Below are 19,835 nucleotides of genomic sequence, written 5' to 3' on the forward strand. Positions count from 1 at the left end.
TTTTGAGAAGCTGGGGTTGACTGGTTGCCATCAGATCTTGGCCTCTTAGGTTTAATCTCAACAACTTTTTTCAGCAAATCTTGCTGCCTATATCAGAAAAACTCAAATACTTTGAGAATCACTGAGGCTAGGAAAAGACAAGGAAATGCATGGAGGGACGAGAAAGATTGGGAAGATCTACCTAATACCACTCTTTGGCTTTGGCTCGACGCGAAATGCCAATGGTACAGATGCAGGTGTTGAATCTGCTAAACTTGCAGCTCTGTATTTGTTGGTGAAGGGAAAACAAGGTAATACATACAACTTAACAAGCAGCTTTATCAGAAACAATTTACCAGTATGATAAATATAGGTTTCACAAACAGTGAAAGAGGACAAATGAATATGTAAGTAGAGCCTAGGTTGGATTTTGTATATATCAATTCAGCAGAAGTTATTAGGATCAGACAACTATATTAAAAAATGTAATACCTGTTTAAATTCATTGAAAAAAAATTCTAGACTAAAAACTGTATTACAATCATAAAGCTTGAAATACGTATTTTTGTCATGCTTAAGGAATAACCCTACTCCAACAAATCTTCTTCATTAAAGCACTTGCATAGCATTCAACATCTTAAATGTATGACGTAAGATTCAATGCATAGTTTCTAAAACTGGACCAGAATGGCTAGTTTGATTGAATTGACCGTGCACTACTAGACAGTCCAATCAATGCTACATAACATTAAAAGCCAGCCTTGAACATGCTAAACTCCAAGTGAACTGAACTAACCGGGGACCCAGTCAGTCAGGGTTTCACCAGCCGAACCAATGAAAGCTAAGGTGAGCACAGCCAAAATCATGCAGAAAGGGATTCAAACCCTGTGCAATAAAATTAATGCATCATTGAAGCACTAAGTCAGGAGTCAACCCTTAAAAGTACTAAGTCAGGGCCCTATATATGTCAGCATAAACCTACATACCGATAAACACCATGCATTGTGAGAATAATTGTATTCATAGATATCTGTTTTTTATAGCACATATTTAAATGTTTATATCGAGTAACAGTGATTTATTGTAACTTTATAGTAGTTGATTTGTTATAAACTACTTGTACCATAATACACACACACACATTCTTATATTTTCACTCAACGCATATATGTTACACCTTATATATATTATCATACTATGTAGTTTGTTCAAAATCTTTGTTCAACCCACCTCAAAACCTTGAGCATCTCCCATTATCAGTTCACAGTCAGATCTAGTTAAGAATATATTGACTCACAGTTTTCAAGTGCAATTATGAAAATAAGATGAGGTTATACGCTAAAATACATGCAAGAATAAAGCAAGAAATCCGTAGTCATAGGGTACGAAAAACCAATATCAAATCAACTCAAGATGAAAACGGAAACATAGATTGTTACGTATTGCAATCGCCACAAAAGGATATCTTAAATGCAGCAAATGCCCTTTTCTCGGTTCGGCGAAGGAGGCGCTCTGCATCCTCCTCAGCTTCCATTTGCTCCTTGAGATAAAGTAGATCATCACTGTCCAAGGCTGCATACTTAAAATTTAAAAAACGGGAAGAAAGAAACTAAAAAAGCAGGTGAAGCAGAAGCACAAGCAACAAATAGACACACAAAAGTAAGAGGAAGTGCACAGTACCGCCTCGACCATGAAGGTAACCTCCACGCTCCCCAGCAACCTCTTGCATCTGCTTGAATCAGCCACCCAATACAGGAACCCAAGATCCCTGCCGGGGCATGTTATCAGCAAAATCCCTCAAATTGCAAAAAAATAATGCTTGAAAATCGAAAAAACAAAAGCATAGGCAGGCAGCACATGGCCAAAAGAGAAAACCAACACAGGAAAATTACAAAATTCTGATTAGCTACATTCCCTGATCAAGGTCAGTGAAGTTAAAGAAACCACAAACAAAGACATACTAAATACCTGATTCATCACTCAAGAATAAATCAGTCCATACATAACACCAAGTTCCATACAGTGTTGTTGTGTTCAGTACAATAAATGAAGCAAACAGCTACTTCATTCAAAACTTTTTTTCAGTTTAATTTTTCAAAATAGTTTTGTCCGAACCTTATTAAAATTGCATTTACATAATCATTTTAATACGTTTGTCTTATACTTTCATGTTTCTCTAAATAAATGATATACCATCTCATCACATATCCGTACCAATGTTGAAGAATTTTTTTCTATTCCTCGTACTGATACCATACCAATGCTAGTAACACCATATCGGAACCACATCATGCAACACAGCTACGAGACCTATTCCAAAGTTACTATCCTAATGCCCATACAACAATTACAGAACAATCAAAATCATAGAATGGTTTCTGAATAGATTTTTAGGCATATAACAAATACATGAAAATCAATTCCAAAATATCACCAAATATTAAAAAGAAAAGGCCCTTAACCATAAGGGTTTCTTACAAAAAGAATCAGACATAGATTAGCTTCAACAGCAATTTAAAGCACACATGCAAAAGAGAAGCAATTTACATATTACATTAATATCCACACACACACATAATATAACGGAGGGTGAATCAATGCGCTAACCTTTGCAACCATTCGTTGGAAAGTAATATCCTCATCGTCAATCCTATCTTTTCCCTTACCCCATTTCTTATCTGCGAAATTAACACAAACCCAGTAATTAAAACCCAAGAAAAATCAAAACTTTAAACAAGAATAAGAAATTGAAAAGTTCAAAAAAAAAAAATTAAGCACGGGATACCTTTGGGGTCGCTGAGATTTGTGTATTCTCTAACTTCTCTTCCTGCCATCGCTTTTTACTGTGCAAAATTGTCTTTGATAGTTGGAAGTGATGAGAGAAGAGAACGCCGAGAGTCTGAAATTGGATTTGATTCCTTCGCTGCGTGTGTGCGTGCGAGAGACACTCAAAGAGGAAGATGACCCTTCCCGAACATAAATCTTCTATTCTACTTTTATTTCACTAAAACCTACAAAAAACAATGCGGTTTCTTGTTTTAATTTGTGGGGGTAAACGGATAAATAGTGTGAATGAAAAGATTAATTGATTTTTATTTTTATTTTATTTTTTTTGGTAAAATTGGAATGGACAAAACAGGGAAAATAATGTTTTATTTTATTTTAAATTGGGTATAAATATAAAAGGAAAACATTTATTGATAATACTATACTTTTTTTAGTTTTTAAAAGAACTATTTAATATATATTTGATGCATAAGAGTATATCCATTATTAAAAATACCAAATATAAATTACATATTTATTGACTTAAGAGAAATAAATAAAGTTTTACAATAGTTATTAAGAGTTTATAAGTTTACTTTACATTCCTAATAAAAGATACTTAAACCAAGGACATAAAATAAAATTATAGTTATTTCATAGATAAATTTTAAACGTTTCAATTTTCATATTTTAAAACATTTTTATTGGAACAATTAGTTTTTCTTTCATGTGATCTCTTAAATTTGGTGAGACGTAATAGAATATAGAATACCTTGAAAAATAATAATCATTTCGTATGTTAACTAAAATTAGCGTGCTTAATGTAAAAAAAATGTGAAATAATTGAATTAATCTATAAAAAAATTTAAATAACTAAAATAAAAAATTTAATCCGAACAAGCGGAATTAAAACCAATAAATTTATGAATGAAATTATATTTTGTTATGTAGTTTTATAAACAAGTGTGTTATGTATTTGAAGACATAAAATAAAGAATTAAATTTAGTGCTCTGAATGACTTTTATTAACATTAACAATACTAATTGTTAACTTTTATATTTATTAATATAAATTTTAATTTTATAAATTATTTATAAACCATTTTCGAAAATAATAGGTAACTAACAAAATCGTGTGATACTATACCGAGTAAAAAATATATTTATTGATATATTTCGGTTTCAAAACTAAAAAGAGATTTCGTAATTTAAAAAGATAAATTAATTGATATTTGTAAATTTAAGGATTAATTCAATAAATTACATAGAAAAAAAACAAACTTTGGCTGTTTGAAATACTATTATAACATTCCTTTCACGAAGTGTAGAAGGGTGTTTCTTCCTACACCTTCAACCCTTCATTTCATTCTACACTTTTAAAAATTTTCCTCTTAACTTTCTGACAATTTATTTTGCAAACTTTTTCAAAAATTTCATTTTTAATTCTAATAAATATCTTTTCATATTTTTTTCTCTTTTTTTATTAAAAGTAATCTGCACCACTTTAATAATAATTTAATTTAATTTAAAATTCAAATATTATTTAATATAATTTTATATTTTAATAATTATTAAAGTATGATTTATATTATAATAATAAGGGTTAAATATGTTTTTAATCTCTGAAATTTTACTAATTTTTGGTTTTAGTCCCTGCATCAAACGTTGATGGCATTACATCCTCTTAGTATAGAAACATGTATTTTTAGTCCATAAAAATAGACGGCGTCAATTTTTCTGTGATGTGGCTAACGACCCTACCACGTATTCTTTCAAGTTCATTCTGCACTATCTGCCACGTTGCCCTTTTTTAACATTTGAACCCCTCCTGCGACACGAGAGAAAACGATCCTGTGTTCCTTATCGCCGACGAGACCAACCACCGCCGGTCGCTGGCCAAGACGTCGCCGTCACCGGCCAAGACGTCGCCGTCTCCATCATTTGCCGCCGGGGGCGTTCCCACTCTAGTATTGGGTTCCCTTCTCCTCCTCTCTTTCGGGTTGAAGAACAAAACAGACCTTCAAACCAGGGGTCACTCTGGTGATCTATACTCCCTCCTGCGCACTGTTTTGATTTTCTCTCCCAAGGTTACTCTAATTGCATGGATACCCAAATTGTTTTCCCTTTTTCTAAATCCCAATTGCTTAAAGTTTTATTTTTTAATATTGAATGCATTTTTTATGTTGGAGTTTATTCTTGGGTGTAAAGATCTCAGAAATGGGAACTTTTATTGAACTTGAAAGAATTTTTGCTAATGTCGTTTTTCTGGTTTTTTATGCTTCAACTTTGAAAGAATTAATTTTTGTTTATGTTCTTGCTTTCTCATTGACNGCATCTTTCTTGGATTGATTTCCCNATGTGGTCTCCATTAACGTAATATATGCCTTCATCCCATTTTCCAAACAAAGTTGATACAGTTTTTCCGTTCCTATCTTGAATGATACCATGAACCTAGAGAAATAGATAAATCACAATGGGACAACCCTCTGCAAAAATTTCCATATATCTATAGTGAAAAGATAGATGAAAAGTCCACTTAATAACCAAGGCCTCACTATTTTTCTCTCGCGCTGCAACGTCTTCCTCTCACGCGAAGGAGAAGGGGCAAAGTGGTGGTGGTCCGCCGTAAAGGGCGGTGGCTTTTTGGCGGAAGTACTGGTAACACCGTGGACAGCGGCGTGGTGGTTGTTCAAGAGGTGGCTGAGGCGGCAACGTCGGTGGCGACCTGTATCGCCGGCAGCACCTCCATGGGATTCAAACGTGTTGGTCACTTATCTGGCAGACAGAGAAGAAGACGTGGCACTGCCGTTAACCAAAAGTTAACGTCATCCATTTTTAAGGACTATTTTTACATGTTTTAATACTACAAGAATGAAATGCCATCAATGTTTGATGCAGGGACTAAAACCAAAAATCAGTAAAACTTCAGGGACTAAAAGCATATTTAACCCTAATAATAATTATATTAAATAATTAAAATAAAAATAATAATAGTAAAAATAAAAAATAAAATAGTAATAATCAATTTGATTTACTATATTAAAAATATATTAAATTATATTAAAATATTAAATCAAATTAAATAATTATTAAATTTAAATAAAAAACAAAATTTTAAAAACAATTACTTATGGGATATCACATGCGAAGCATATGGCATCGGATTTTTATATCCGATTAACAAATTTTCTTAAATTTTGTTTTTTCTTTTAATTATAATAATTATTTAATTTAATATTTTAATATAATTTAATATCTTTAAATATATGTAATTTTAAATATTATTTTTATTTTTATTATGATCACTCTTATTTTAGATTTTAGTTATTATTATTTTACTTTTTTAATAAAACTGTTATAAAAATATAAATCATATTATAATAATTATTAAAATATAAAAATATAATAAATAGTATTATAATGTTAAACTAAATTAAATATTTATTAAATTTTAAATAAAAAATAAAACTGTTAACATATTTATTAATCAGAGATACAGAAGTACGATAGTTATATGTTTCGGATATGGATATCCGATAAATAGTTGTTTTTAAAATTTTGTTTTTTATTTAAATTTAAATATTATTTAATATTTTAATATAATTTAATATATTTTTAATATAGTAAATCAAATTAATTATTATTTTTTTATTTTTTATTTTTACTATTATTATTTTTATTTCAATTATTTAATATAATTATTATTATAATATAAATCATACTTTAATAATTATTAAAATATAAAATTATATTAAATAATATTTGAATTTTAAATTAAATTAAATTATTATTAAGGTAGTGGAGAATGCTTTTAATAAGAAATAGAAAAATTATGAAAAGATATTTATTAGAATTAAAAATGAAACTTTTGAAAAAGTAGGAGGTGTAGGATGAGTTGTGATGAGTGCATATTTATGTCCACATTTATGCTTTAAAATTCAAATTTTTGATGAAATTCTTGTGCTTAAATGATTGATTTAATGTGAATTTATGATGATTGAATTTATTGGGTTTGGGAATTAAAGATGTTTAAAATGTGATTTTTAGTTGCATAAATTATTTTGGATGTTCTAATGTTTATTTGTGCAGCTGAAGTTAAAATTTTATTCATTTAAAGCATGAAATTGAATGGTCAAAGATGGTCCAATCTGGTCAACTCAGGACTCTTATACAATTTTGAAAAGAAAAAGATGGCTAGAGTGCAATTAGAGGAAAGTTTTGGACTTATGTGTAAACAAAATAAAAAGGGTTGAAATGTAATTTTGGGCAAGTATAAATCTGTTAGATATTTTAAAAGATATTTTAGAGAAAATATATCTTAAGATATTTTACTTGATATTGTTAAATAATTANCTTATTTAACTATATCAATAAATATCAAAAGATAATATTTGCCAAATCTTTTTTTATCTAGGAAAGATATTTTCAAATATTCTAAAAAACTAATTAAATCTGTTGAATATTTGAAAGATATTAGATATANGATAAAAGATTTTATCAACAGAAGATTCAAAGTCCAAGCCCAATCAAGCCTATATAAAGAGACCTAGGGGGAGCTTCATGCATTCATCCACCACTCCTTTCACTTTTCTTTCATTATGTGTTTCACTCCATTCATGGAGAACTAAGCTCCTAGGGCTATTCTGCTGTAATTTCATTATGGATTCTGAGGTTAAGTGAATTAATGCAATTGTTTATTTTGATTATTGATTTAAGTTGTTCTCTCTATGTCTTTCATCTCTCTATCATATTAAAAGCAAAGATTTTTGCATCATGATGTGTTTGAATCTACATGCATGTTAATTATATGAGTTTTAGGGTTTCTAGGTTTAATTGAGAATCTACTTTGATTTAATTTAGGAACTTTCATATGATTAAATGGTTTTTACTATCAATTGAGAATGTACTTTGGTTGGTAGTAATAATTTCAACTATAATCAATTGAGAATTTACTTTGATTGGTTAGCTTTTAATTTGGTTAGGAGATTTAAGAATAGACATGATTAAACACAATAAAATTGATTGAGAATGTACTTTGGTTGAATTTATTGTGAATAATCTAGAAAGGTCTTGCATTTGATTGAGAATGTACTTTGNTTAANTGCATGATCGCCNTCAAATTAATTAAGAATGTACTTTAATTAATTTGAAACTTAAACAATAATCAATTGAACAATGATTTGTGAATAACCGATGATGAATCTATTTTGGAAAAGCAGTGGAATTAGCCTGTTTCTTCATAATTATTTTTAAAGTTTCTTCTTTGTTTTATAACATTCTTTAAACATCCTCACTTTTATTCTTAAGCATTACATAGCATTCATAAGTTTCAGATATTCGAAAGCAATTCCGTGTTCGTTGGGAGACGACTTAGGGTTACTTTAGCCNTATCTACTTTNTTNAATACTACTAGGCAATACTGAAGTTGCCTTGAAAAGTAGTATTAATTTGATAGCTTCAAAGACAGCTTATCAAGTTGTCAGAAGGTCAAAAGTGAAATTTTTGAAGGTGCAGGATGAAGAGTTGGAGGTGTATGATGAAACACCCAGTGTAAAATAAACATCTAAGATATAAATTTATTTAATTTTAATTTTTTGTGTGTATAACTTTTCAAATAAGGTTAATAAATTTTGACATCTCACATCTCAAAAACCATTAATAATTTGTAATCATGTAAAATTTTATTAAAAATAAAATAAAATACAAAATATGAGAGATCACACCTAACTTGAAAATTAAATTTTACAAAACATAAGTAAACTATACTAATTATGAAAAAAAAATTAAATAAATACATAGAGATAAAGTATTGAACAACTTATATTAATCTTTATGAATAAAAATTAAATTACTCAGCTTATCATTCAATGATTTTTTTACGAAAAACATGAGAAACTTTGAACTGTATATGATTACAACAATGTAAACACCGACATCATTTCCATGTAACACTCCAAGGAGCCATTCATTGATCCAAAAAAAGCAGAACACATTAAAGAAGAATCATTTTCCAACCAAAGCCTTTAAAAACTCTCTCTCCAAACATGTTCCAATGCATAAATGAACCCATAAATTCGGCATAAATAGAAGTTTGTATTCCTAAAAAAAAAGCTGAAAAACTACCCACCTATTCACTTCGACTTTCTCTATAAATACTAGTACATGAAACAAAACCATCATAACCCCTATTTGAATAATCAGTATTCACCTTAAACAAATTGACAAATGAAAATTGTCATATTATTTCCATATATGATACTACCTTACCTTTCCTGGTTTGAATATTGAAAAATTTCAGCATCAACAATATCTGAGACAATATTACTCATATGTTTCGTAGATTTATTTATAGCCATACACACTAAGTCCTTATTTAAAAAAAACAGCAGAAGGAATTGCAATTGGATTTTGAAATCTATTATGATTTCTCATCCTCCAAATCATCCAAATAATTACACTAATGACAACTACTTTAGTCATTTTAAACAAAGGACTACAAGAAAACTTCATAAACTGAACAATAAAATCCAGAGAAGAAAGCTACAAATCTTGAAAAGCTTCCTTCAACCATGTCCATAACCATATAGCAATAGAATAATAAAAGAACAAATGAGAGAAAGATTTAACATTATTACCACACAAAGAACACATAAAGCATACAACCAGCCTTTTTTTCTTGAACTTCCAAATCAATAGGTAAACCAGCATACAACAACTTTTAAAGAACTAAAGTTTTAACTTCTGACATCTCATCTAACCAAATCAGTTTTTTCGAATCCACACATCCCATACCAGAAGAGTAAAACTTTTTTGTAACTTTTTGAAAGAGTACACCAGTATCATTTAGAATTCAATTAGGTACATCCCCATCTCATTAATCATTAAAGAAGAAAAATCACATAAATTGATAAGAAATTTTTTTTTGTCCAAGTCAAATTAACAATAGAGTATAACTTTTATTATGTCAAAATAAGAAATTCTAGCCATTTTTCTATAAGCAAAACTCCCAAGTGAATTTCCCTTTTTGTTTATCTTGAATTCAAACAAAAGTTTTAATCAATTGTTCTACCTCAATTTATTACTATTATTATTATCATTAAATGTTGTAACCTACTACATTATAGTCTATAAAAATTAATGAGAAAGACTAATATAATTAACGGATTTCAATTTCAAAAATTTATTTCATACTTATTAATTTCATCCATACTAAAGTAATAATCTACTCATTAAAAAAATAAATAAAGGCACTTTTTGACTGCAAAAAAAGTAATGAACAGTGGACTTTATAAAAAGGAAAAAAAATAAACACCCATAAACTGAATTGGTGTATGCTATACAACCTTTACGAGTAATGTACATGTTACAATATAAAAATATAATTTTACATTCATATTTTATACATGGCAATGGCAAGTGACTGCAGAATTTGAACTCTGAAACATACTGTTGTTGGAGAACTGAGAAAGAACTCAGCAAAAACAATAGCCAGAGAAAACAATTACTGAAAATTAGTGAAGAACTAGGGTTGATTTTGAGATGAACTTTGTGACATCTTTTAATCTGTCTCATCCTGTCTTCTTGTTAGACAGATTTCAAAACCATTCACCAAACGAGCAGAGGGAAAGAAGGACATCCTATCTTCCTTCATCTGTGTCCATCTGTTGATGAAAACATTCAATCAATCAGCTATGGTTATGTTTGCTAACTTATGATTAAGCCAAAAATTATTATTATTATGAGCACTTAAATGTCTTTTAACGCATTCTGTATTATTATTCTACAAAGTTGATATAGTGGTTGAAAATAATAGATTCTGATAGTTTGAAAGAGAAGAATTACCAAAAAACTGAGACATGTGTAGTAATAGTTAACAAATAAATTACTAAACTTGTTACTAGTATTTCTCTTCACTCAAGAATGAAGATAGTATGAAAAAACTGTATTATTAACACTTTTCAAATTATTAGCAGCAGATTGGAAATACAGATAGACCTTTTGGTACATTCTAATAGTCGTTATCAATATTTTTAATTTAACTATAAGTGAGAATCTTTATCAGTAGTAAAAAGATGTGTCTCATTCTCAGACAAGAAGTGAAATTTGCGAACTTTTAGGCCACAAAGATTTGTTTAGTGAGTTAAGGAGTCTTAAAAAATGGACTTTTTTGGCCACAAAGATATGTACAGGAAGTTAAGGAATACGATAGAAGTGAACTTTAAACTTAATTCAATTTTAAAAAATTAACTTATAGTAATCTTATAAAATCAATTTGTAAGATGAGATTTGTAATCATTTATATATATTATAAATTTATTTTATCTTTAGTCGATATAAAATCCCGAATAGAAAGACAGCATACCTGTATGTAGTAACAAAGTAATGAAGAAAAAGAGCAATTTGAAGGCGTGCCAGCTCTGCTCCTGGACAGAATCTGGCACCTCCACCAAATGGTGCATAGAATGGACTACTTCTCCAGTTTCTCTTTTCCTGCATTCAGACCATAAAAATTAAGAAAAAAATAAAATACAAAATAAAGAACTGTAGAGTACTTAATTAAATCAAGCATGCATCAAAATGGTATGAGAAACTAACCTCATTTTCATGTTCCATCCATCTCCAAGGATTGAACTCTAGAGCTCCACTGTATACTTTCTCATCTAAATGGACTGCTGAAAGAAATGGAACCACAAAGCACCCTTTGGGAATAATGAAATCTGCTCAAAACCAGAGAAGTTTGTGTTAGAAAAAATTGGCTGCAATAGTGCTAGAATGTATCAATGGTAAGTTATTAATCAGTTATCAGCAGAGAAAGGATTAGAATCTAATTGGTCTGTTACTATCAATATAAAAGAGTTCTACTCCTGTATCAATGTTTTGACAGACTATTATTGATTGCTTTTGTTTTATCATTAAGATTGAATCATTGACATTGAGGATGAAATTTAACTGATGAATGATAAAGTGTGAATACATATCAATGAATGTAAAATGCAAAAAAAAAACTATTGTAAGACTAACTTTTCTTATCATATTTACACATACTCAAAAAATTTGTACCTTGGTACTGAACGTCTTCTTTTGCTTCTCTCATTAACCAAATTGCAATGCCCCCAAGTCTCAGTGTTTCATCAATGACCTGTTCGTGAAGACAAGAACAGAAAAACTTAAATAACCTACTATTTTCTATCATTGAATATACAAAATAAAATAAATATACTCTAAATAAGTAGAATTTAAATTTGTGAAACAGTGAAAAGCTAATCACTTACACATTGAGTGAATGGCATTGCTTTATAGTCCTGCCATGTGAGCAATTCATCTCCAGAATCACTCCTCAGTGAACTATGTTCATCCTGTTCAAGGAAAAATTTTGTAAGAATTATTGAACAAATTCTTCTTCAGTTTATGTATAACTCAAGAAATCACCTAATGATAGTTTCATGTATCAAATAAACATGCAGGAAAAATTTTTTAAGAGTAGTTGTGCCATATATACCAGCAACTGCTTCATGGCTCTAGGACATTGAGTAAGGAAATAGACTGCAAAGAGCATTGTTTTGGTTGTTGTTTCATTTCCGGCAAAGAGAAGATTGATAATGAAGTCCGCAACAGCATCATCTGGCAAGCTTTCTTCCTCTAGCAATCTTCCAAGTACACCACTGCCTTCCATTGGAGCACCATTTTGTCTGTGTTCCTCAATGATCTTGTTTATCTTGCTTATGATATTCTCCCTTGCCTGATATCCAAACAATGTAAATTTCAATACCATTTGACTTGATAATCTCATCTAATCGTATTAGTCTTAGAATTGTGTTCTATAAATGCAATTTCATTGCTAGACTAATGCCTAATAACAATCATAAAAGGAAAGAAGGGTGAGAAATGATAAATTTGAATACTAATGTAAGAATGCAAAATTAAAACTTAGTTTTTCAAGTTTCTTTACTACATTTAAGGTGGTTCTTGAGTTCACTCATTGAAGGAAGTGACAATGAGAATGATAATATTCCTCTTTAAGCCATAGTTAAAAAATCATATAATTCTGTATTTTCTGTCTGTCTGTATGTATATATATGTGTGTATGACTTTAGAAATTTAATTGTTGTACCTTCATAGCAGTGTGGTATGCATATCCAGGGATGTTGATTGGAATGGATAAACAACCATCAACAAAGTCAGAAAACAACTGAGCCATTTCATTGACTTGAGACTCACTTGAAACCCCCAATAGTTGATTAACCATTAAATGTATAGCCACCTGAAGTAAATCATGTAGATATGAATTGAAAATGAGCCACATGCAGTAAATATTATGGTAATCTTACATATACAAATGCATTATCAGTTGAAATTACTTACTTTCCTACAAACATCTTGGAGAAGAATGACTTGGTTGTTGTTAAAATTGCCCAAAGTTTGGACCATGACCTTTTGGATATCATTCAAGAAGTGGAACTTAAGCTTCTCCAGACGCATCATATTGGAGGCAATTCCATGTAGCTTCCTTTGTTGCTCTCCTTGCACTGTGATCACACCATTTTTTCCAACCAAATCTCTGAAAGATTTTGGGTAGCTGGAAATGAATAATCTTCCTTCATTCTGCATTACAAAGCGGTTGAAGCTTGGATCTGCTGACACCACTGCCCATTTGCCAAATAGGCTGCATGAAAATATCTTACCATACCTGTGCCAAATGAAGGTTCCATCTGTCAGATTGGTTTCACAAATGGATTTTTGCAAAGTATTCCCTTAAGAACAACCTAGTTTTCAAACTAAGTGAATTCTAAAGAATGACCCTCTTCAGAGCATTTTTCATACAGAAATAAGCTTACATAACAGGCATTTTTCGTATTGTTTTCCGATCAGAGTTTTATATCAGTAACCTGTGTTAACATTTAATGTAAGTCTTCATTAGAAAACAATAATACTAAAAGTACCAAAAGAGTTGCTTCTAAACTTATCCTTTCGTAGGGTCTGTGATTGGATTAATCAGCTCTTAAAAATTGAGAAATTAGCCTGCTAAAATTCATATCTAACTAGCAACTTAAATTCCAAATCAACCAAACTCAACTATTTCAAAAGCTAGAATATGTAGCACTTTTTGTTGAGGTGGCAAATTGGCAGTAAATACCTCTTCACCATTTCTTCAACAAACTGAGGAGGATGAGAACTTGCAACAGCATTGTACCAATTGATGCTGTCTCCAATCAAAGGCCACCCTCTCCTTCCTGGTGGTAATCTGCATTTTCTTTTATCTTCCTTCCCTAACTTGAATAGAATTATTTTTGCAAATATGACCGTGACCAATATCACTGAGATCAAAACTAGCCAAGTTTCTGAAATATTCTCTCTCATTTTCTCCATGAAATAAGATGCAGAGAAAAAGAAATCACACCTCAACCTGGCAGAGAAAACTGAATATTCATAGTGAGCCAAACATGGTAATCATTTGTCAATGCAAATCTGAACTATTTATAGAGAAAAAGAAGAATTTATGAGGGCCAAACACGCTTAGTTGACCAAACTTAAGAAGATCTGGTAGGGCCATGTTAACTTAGTATTTTACATCAATAAATCATTTANAGAATCTATTTTATTAAGACAAGTTTGAACATGTACCGATACAACNAAAACTAAATAAAAAAAGTTGTGTTGGAGAACTATAAAATTCCACATTTAACAAAGAAAAAAAGTGTACATAAACATAAAAGGGTTGAGTTCAATTGATTTTAAACTTTTTGGACAATACATCTCCCTTACTTGATATAAATCCAATCAAGTGCAGACTCCTATTTGGCCCATTCACAATTTCTTCATGTTAACTTAGTATTTTACATGAACAAATCATTCCCAGAATCTATTTTATTAAAGCAAGTTTTAACGTGTAAACATTCAAACAAAAAAAAAAAAAAAGTGGACACAAGATCACAATCTGGCTGCAGCATTATTTGGAGAATATGAATCTAATTTTTTTGTCTCGATATGCAATCTAAAGGATAATCATACGTCTACTACGCGGCTACCCCATAAGACTAAAAACTTTTACTATATATAAGATTTGCTGACTTTTCACAATCTCACTCACATCCTAACAACCAAATGATAGATACTATGAATCTTTCTGGTGTGAGAACCACAGAAAATTGATGATGAAAATTTCAGTAAAAGATGAGACAGTAATTTTAATACCAAGTGGTAACACAACATTAACATACCCTACAAGAAAGAACAGTCACCTTATAACTCTGCTGACGAAGTAATATGTAGCATTTAAGAACTTGCTGTGTTTTTCTTAGAGCATAGAAACATTGAGGAAAGGGAAGAAGGTGCGTCTTATGATGCTTTCAAATTAGAATATATAAGGAAAAGGGTCACTTAACTGATCCAAAAGAGAGCTTTTGGTGTGCATTTAATAGTGTCATGAACTCGTATGTTCAAATTGATGAGCACAAAATAAGGAGCATAATGATCAACTAGTAGAGGTTGTCATCAAGAAAAGTTAGCTAAAGTTTGACTTGCCCTTCTTACGCTATGCAGTTATGTAGCAATGCATTAATCAATTTGCCACATTCCAGTGACGCAACACTCACCTTTTGTGAAAGAAAGAAAGAAAAGAAATGATCTGAGAAAATATTCTAATCAGAGTATCAATTACTTGCTGCTATAAATACTATGACAGACATTGAATAGGTGTGTTCCCTGTCATATAGAATAGACATAATTTACAACCTTTAATTAGTGTAGGTAACTATAAGTAGGAGCCACAACTCTCATATCTATCAAATTTAAAACTAATAAGAGAAAAAACAGTTTCTTTTTCTTTTCTGGCTTTTATAGAGTGCTTGGATGAGAATACATGTTCCAACTATACTGTCAGTGAATGTATACTTACAAGAATCTGACAACATTTTGACCTGTCTGTTCAAGAAAGAAGAACATTATTCTTAAGAAGTGTTTGTCAGATTCCTGTAAGTACACCATGTTAGGATTGTTTTTAGCAGAAGTTTACTGAGAAATTACTTCAAATGTTCAAACCACAAGCAAAACAACAAATGGTTTGCAACTACACCATGATGCTATATATTTTTTTTAAAATAAGTCAATTTTATAATGAAAAATAATAGCTTTACACAACAACAATAACAAGAGTTGTTTTTTTATTAAGTAAAACATTGACTGCATGAATCAAAGAACATCATATATTATTTGTTGTAAAATATGACAACAGAAAACATTCACTTATAAATCTTTGATGATATACACTAAAGGAAATAATGTGGAAGCTTGTAGAATTACTATTACATTATCTAAATTGGAGATAAATTCTTTCTTGTTTAATTTTCATGACTTTGTCATATGACTTTGAATTTAACCAATTCCAAAATAATTACAGACTACGTTTTTAATGACCTTTAGTACTGTAGGTTAATTTATTAGTTTATATTTAACAAAGCTTTGCCATATGTTGCCTAATTACTATTTAATGGATTTAATTAATATGCAATTTGCTACATAACTAAGTGCACTAAATATGTAAGAAGAAAAAAATATAATAATAATAAAAAAAAAAAAACTTACATTTCAAATACATACATTAAAACTAAACATATGGAAATATGAAAACCAGAAACCTGACCTCCTTTCATAGTTAAACAAGGAGCTTAACTTTTAAGTATTGTCACTATATTTTTTTTTTATATAATTATTAATCATAAATCTCAGTAGAGATAATTTTTAAGATTATTTGAAAATTTGTAATTAAAATACATACAGGTATATACATGGTATTTGTAATTTTTTTTTCTCTGTTTTCACTTTACATTGTGATTTATAGAAATAGCTAATCCTTTTATAGGAGGAAAGATTGGGTTTCTTAGGTGACAATTATGGGTGTAATGGAAATGGATGGATTATTATGGAGCCACTAAATGGAACAGTCAAAGTGGTAAAGACTTTGAATCCTAATTTTAAGGCCTTTTTCAAGGAATGAGCACCCTAAAGCTATGCAGTAAATTATTTAAGCATTATAAATGTTTAATGCTTATTGGGTGATTGATGTGAACTCTATTATAATAAATAAATGCCAGCAACAGCCAGCCATGTAATGCAACACAATGCCAGTTATGTCAGCAAACTAGGGTAGCTTGCTTCAACACAACACAAAATAAACCAAAGGATAATAACATATAAACTTTAGGACAATCACAATTTCACAATATTTTTTTTTACAATATTTTAATATCATTTACGTGATTGGTTTATGTTGATGTTTATGATTATTATTATTGATTATGGAGTAATTTTGAATTAACTACATAATGATACATAGATGATGTTAAAATATTGTCAAAAAAATATTGTCATGAGTATTATTATCATAACTATATACCTTGATTATCAGTCATTCAAATAACTGCTCCAATAAAGTAAAAAAAAAAATAGTATTTCCAATATGTGTAAATAATATTACGATGATTGATTATTATATTTGAAGTACTTTTATTTTGAAATATGAAATTTGAAGTTTTTGTCACAATTTTATTTTAAAAAAATGTTTTTTATTATTGAAAAAATATATATTTAAATGACTCTCTTACTTTCATATTCCTTTTTAGTTGATTAGTATCTAAAAGTAGTTTTGTCCACTGTAATCTATAATTGTCCTCCTAACACACATTTACTTTTAATTACAATTAATTGAGAACTATAAAATTACAAGTGAAATTTATTAACCCACCAAATCAAATAGCAAAGTTTTCATGTTGATTCGGTTCATTTTTAAGTTATTGTCTTCATTTATGCTTATCTAAAACTCGATTAAATTACTCAAATACTTTAAGAAATGGACGATATTATAATCAGTGTAGTTACCAACAGCAACAAGTCACATTACTATCATCATTAAGAGCATTCCAATGTTTTTGGGGGAGCTAATATGAAATGTTGGTTAATGAACTCAACTGAGATGCTAGAATCAGATATTAAATTAGCGATGCTTTTATTTAAAGCAGTTGAGAATTGGCGTTTCTTGTTTGCAGAAGCCACCCCATTAATTTTATCACACAAGCATCTTGCAGGGTTAGAATATACAAATAAATTACTTGAGTTATAGTTATCTTGCGATACCAGCCAAGAGCTGTCATTCTTAAATTTTATATTACAATGTTCTGCTGCATGATTAAATCAGTGACGCAGCAGTTTTGTTTGCCACTCTGAACATACAATATTCAATTCAAGCAGGGCATAACACAAGAAACATTAGCCTTTCATTTCCAGGCAATTTATAAATGCACACCTTTGTTGCAATATGGATATTTCTTATGAATTTCTACTAGTTGATAAGATTTTAAAAAAGAGTTAATAATTATAACAGCTTATGATGAAAACAAACACATTGTTTCTTACTACCAAATATTTTTTGTTGCTAGACTAAATAAATGACATTTTTTTACATGATCTGCAAGGAAAGAATTCTCCTTAAAACTAAGCCTGACTTGTTTTTGATTTTTTATTTTTATTTTATGTTGCATATAAGCTCCCACCATCTCCTATGCTGTGTTATACCTTTTTAACCTTGCAGATGTTCATCCAATTTGGGATAAAATCTCTTTTCTTTTTCATCTGTGTTTCTGCATCTGATTATTATGGCTGTTCATAAAAAAGCCACACTAACAAAATGGTGTCTAAAATGATAAAGTAGAAATATATCAGTTCCTAAATATTACTTATTTCATATTTTCTGATACTTTAAAAGAAATTTATCACAGATACATATTTAAATACTAACTTCAGAGACAAAATACAATACAACTTGCATTGCAGGCCTTCATTGTGACATCATGATCTACCATATGGGAGCCCTGCAACTTGCAAGCCGTCAGTGTGACACCAAGATAAGCCATATGAAACCTTTTTCACATGCCCCGCTACCCTAAATTGTCTCCATTACAATTATTTATTTAATTAAATTGGGTACCTGTGAGTGCATTAGATGTATCCATGCAGCAACAATCTCTTTCTAACATATACCTGACCTCGAAATATCACATTATCCTTGCTCAAATCGCAAAGGTATTATTACATAGAAAAATAGCATTTGCATAAAAAAATATATCCATTGCCATTAATGAATATAACACAGTTGCAGAACTAATTTCTATTGAACTGTCACTTCGTTTCATTTGTGTATATGGATGGCAAAGAGCCAATCAAACAATACCCAGTTTTACATGTAACCCGAATTGTTGTGCTCTACCCAGATAGCATGGAAAAAATCATATTATATTGCATTGTATTATATCATATCATCTATTAAAAAACGCATAGCTTTACATGTCATTTATAACCTGAAAAGTCTTTCTGTCAGATACCAAGGAAAAATACATATTATAAAGGAAACAAAAAGTTGCCATATGGTAGACGGTCCTAACATAAATGTTGGACATTACATTCGAATCTGATGCAAATCACATGGACAAAGATGGAATATAAAGGATAAGACTAACTTTTGATTTAACTCTAAATTACCGTAGTTTCAGTTTCTAATCACAGCAATTGGTGCTCATGCTTTGCAAGGTTGGAGAACATAAACATATTTTGGATTGAGGGTAATCAGTAGTATACTTAATGATGGAAACCAAAACAAAAATTTCAAAAACCCTTATAATTTCTTCAATTTTGGAGTCTTGTGCCTGGAGGGGAAGGGGAGGAATGCGGTCCTTGAAAACCACGTGATTATTCTTCTAATGCTATCCAAAATACAAAAGCCTCATCATCATAAACTGACCTTGGCTTTCTTTCACCCTTCCATTCTTCTCCTCAAAATTCATATATGAAAACATAATTTGAGTAGGGGAGAAATTTGAGAAATCGAGCATTTCCATTGAGACTCATTTACAGTGGAAAGCTAATTACCTAGACTGGGAACTATAGTAGTGATCCCCTGCCGCCCCAAATGGGGGCCAAGGGAGCAGAGAATCTAGAAACTCATGCGCAAATATCTTACAAATAAGTCGAGCAGGCAGCTTTATCATAGCTGAAACTCAGCTTCAAGACCTCCGGAAATGTCTAAGGATAGCAAAAAAGGA

General features: G+C 30.2%; 2 protein-coding genes across 3 annotated transcripts in view; both read right to left on the reverse strand.

Moving 5' to 3' along the window:
* LOC106773718 overlaps positions 1 to 3,017 on the reverse strand; it is a 6,853-nt gene extending 3,836 nt beyond the window's left edge. The window contains 5 exon segments of the mRNA XM_014660465.2: positions 182 to 264; positions 1,445 to 1,551; positions 1,660 to 1,708; positions 2,587 to 2,657; positions 2,765 to 3,017. Coding sequence (XP_014515951.2) covers positions 182 to 264; positions 1,445 to 1,551; positions 1,660 to 1,708; positions 2,587 to 2,657; positions 2,765 to 2,813 — 359 coding nt within the window. The 5' untranslated portion in view covers positions 2,814 to 3,017.
* Positions 3,018 to 10,062: 7,045 nt separating this feature from the next.
* On the reverse strand, positions 10,063 to 15,218 carry LOC106768792 (abietadienol/abietadienal oxidase). Of its 2 annotated transcripts, XM_022778334.1 has the most exons (10): positions 14,985 to 15,218; positions 13,880 to 14,162; positions 13,108 to 13,432; positions 12,857 to 13,006; positions 12,245 to 12,484; positions 12,018 to 12,101; positions 11,806 to 11,884; positions 11,341 to 11,462; positions 11,108 to 11,235; positions 10,063 to 10,406 (listed from the first exon to the last, which is right to left on the reverse strand). In XM_022778334.1, exons 2-10 carry the CDS (start codon positions 14,110 to 14,112, stop codon positions 10,304 to 10,306), a joined length of 1,464 nt encoding a protein of 487 aa, XP_022634055.1. In that variant the 5' UTR covers positions 14,113 to 14,162; positions 14,985 to 15,218; the 3' UTR covers positions 10,063 to 10,303. The 2 variants fall into 2 exon arrangements, with proteins under 2 accessions (XP_022634055.1, XP_022634046.1); XM_022778325.1 differs by lacking the exon at positions 14,985 to 15,218 and having other exon boundaries at positions 13,880 to 14,769.
* Between the last annotated feature and the right edge of the window lie 4,617 nt (positions 15,219 to 19,835).

This window comes from Vigna radiata, chromosome 1 (assembly GCF_000741045.1).
Source record: "Vigna radiata var. radiata cultivar VC1973A chromosome 1, Vradiata_ver6, whole genome shotgun sequence".
NCBI lineage: Eukaryota > Viridiplantae > Streptophyta > Magnoliopsida > Fabales > Fabaceae > Vigna > Vigna radiata.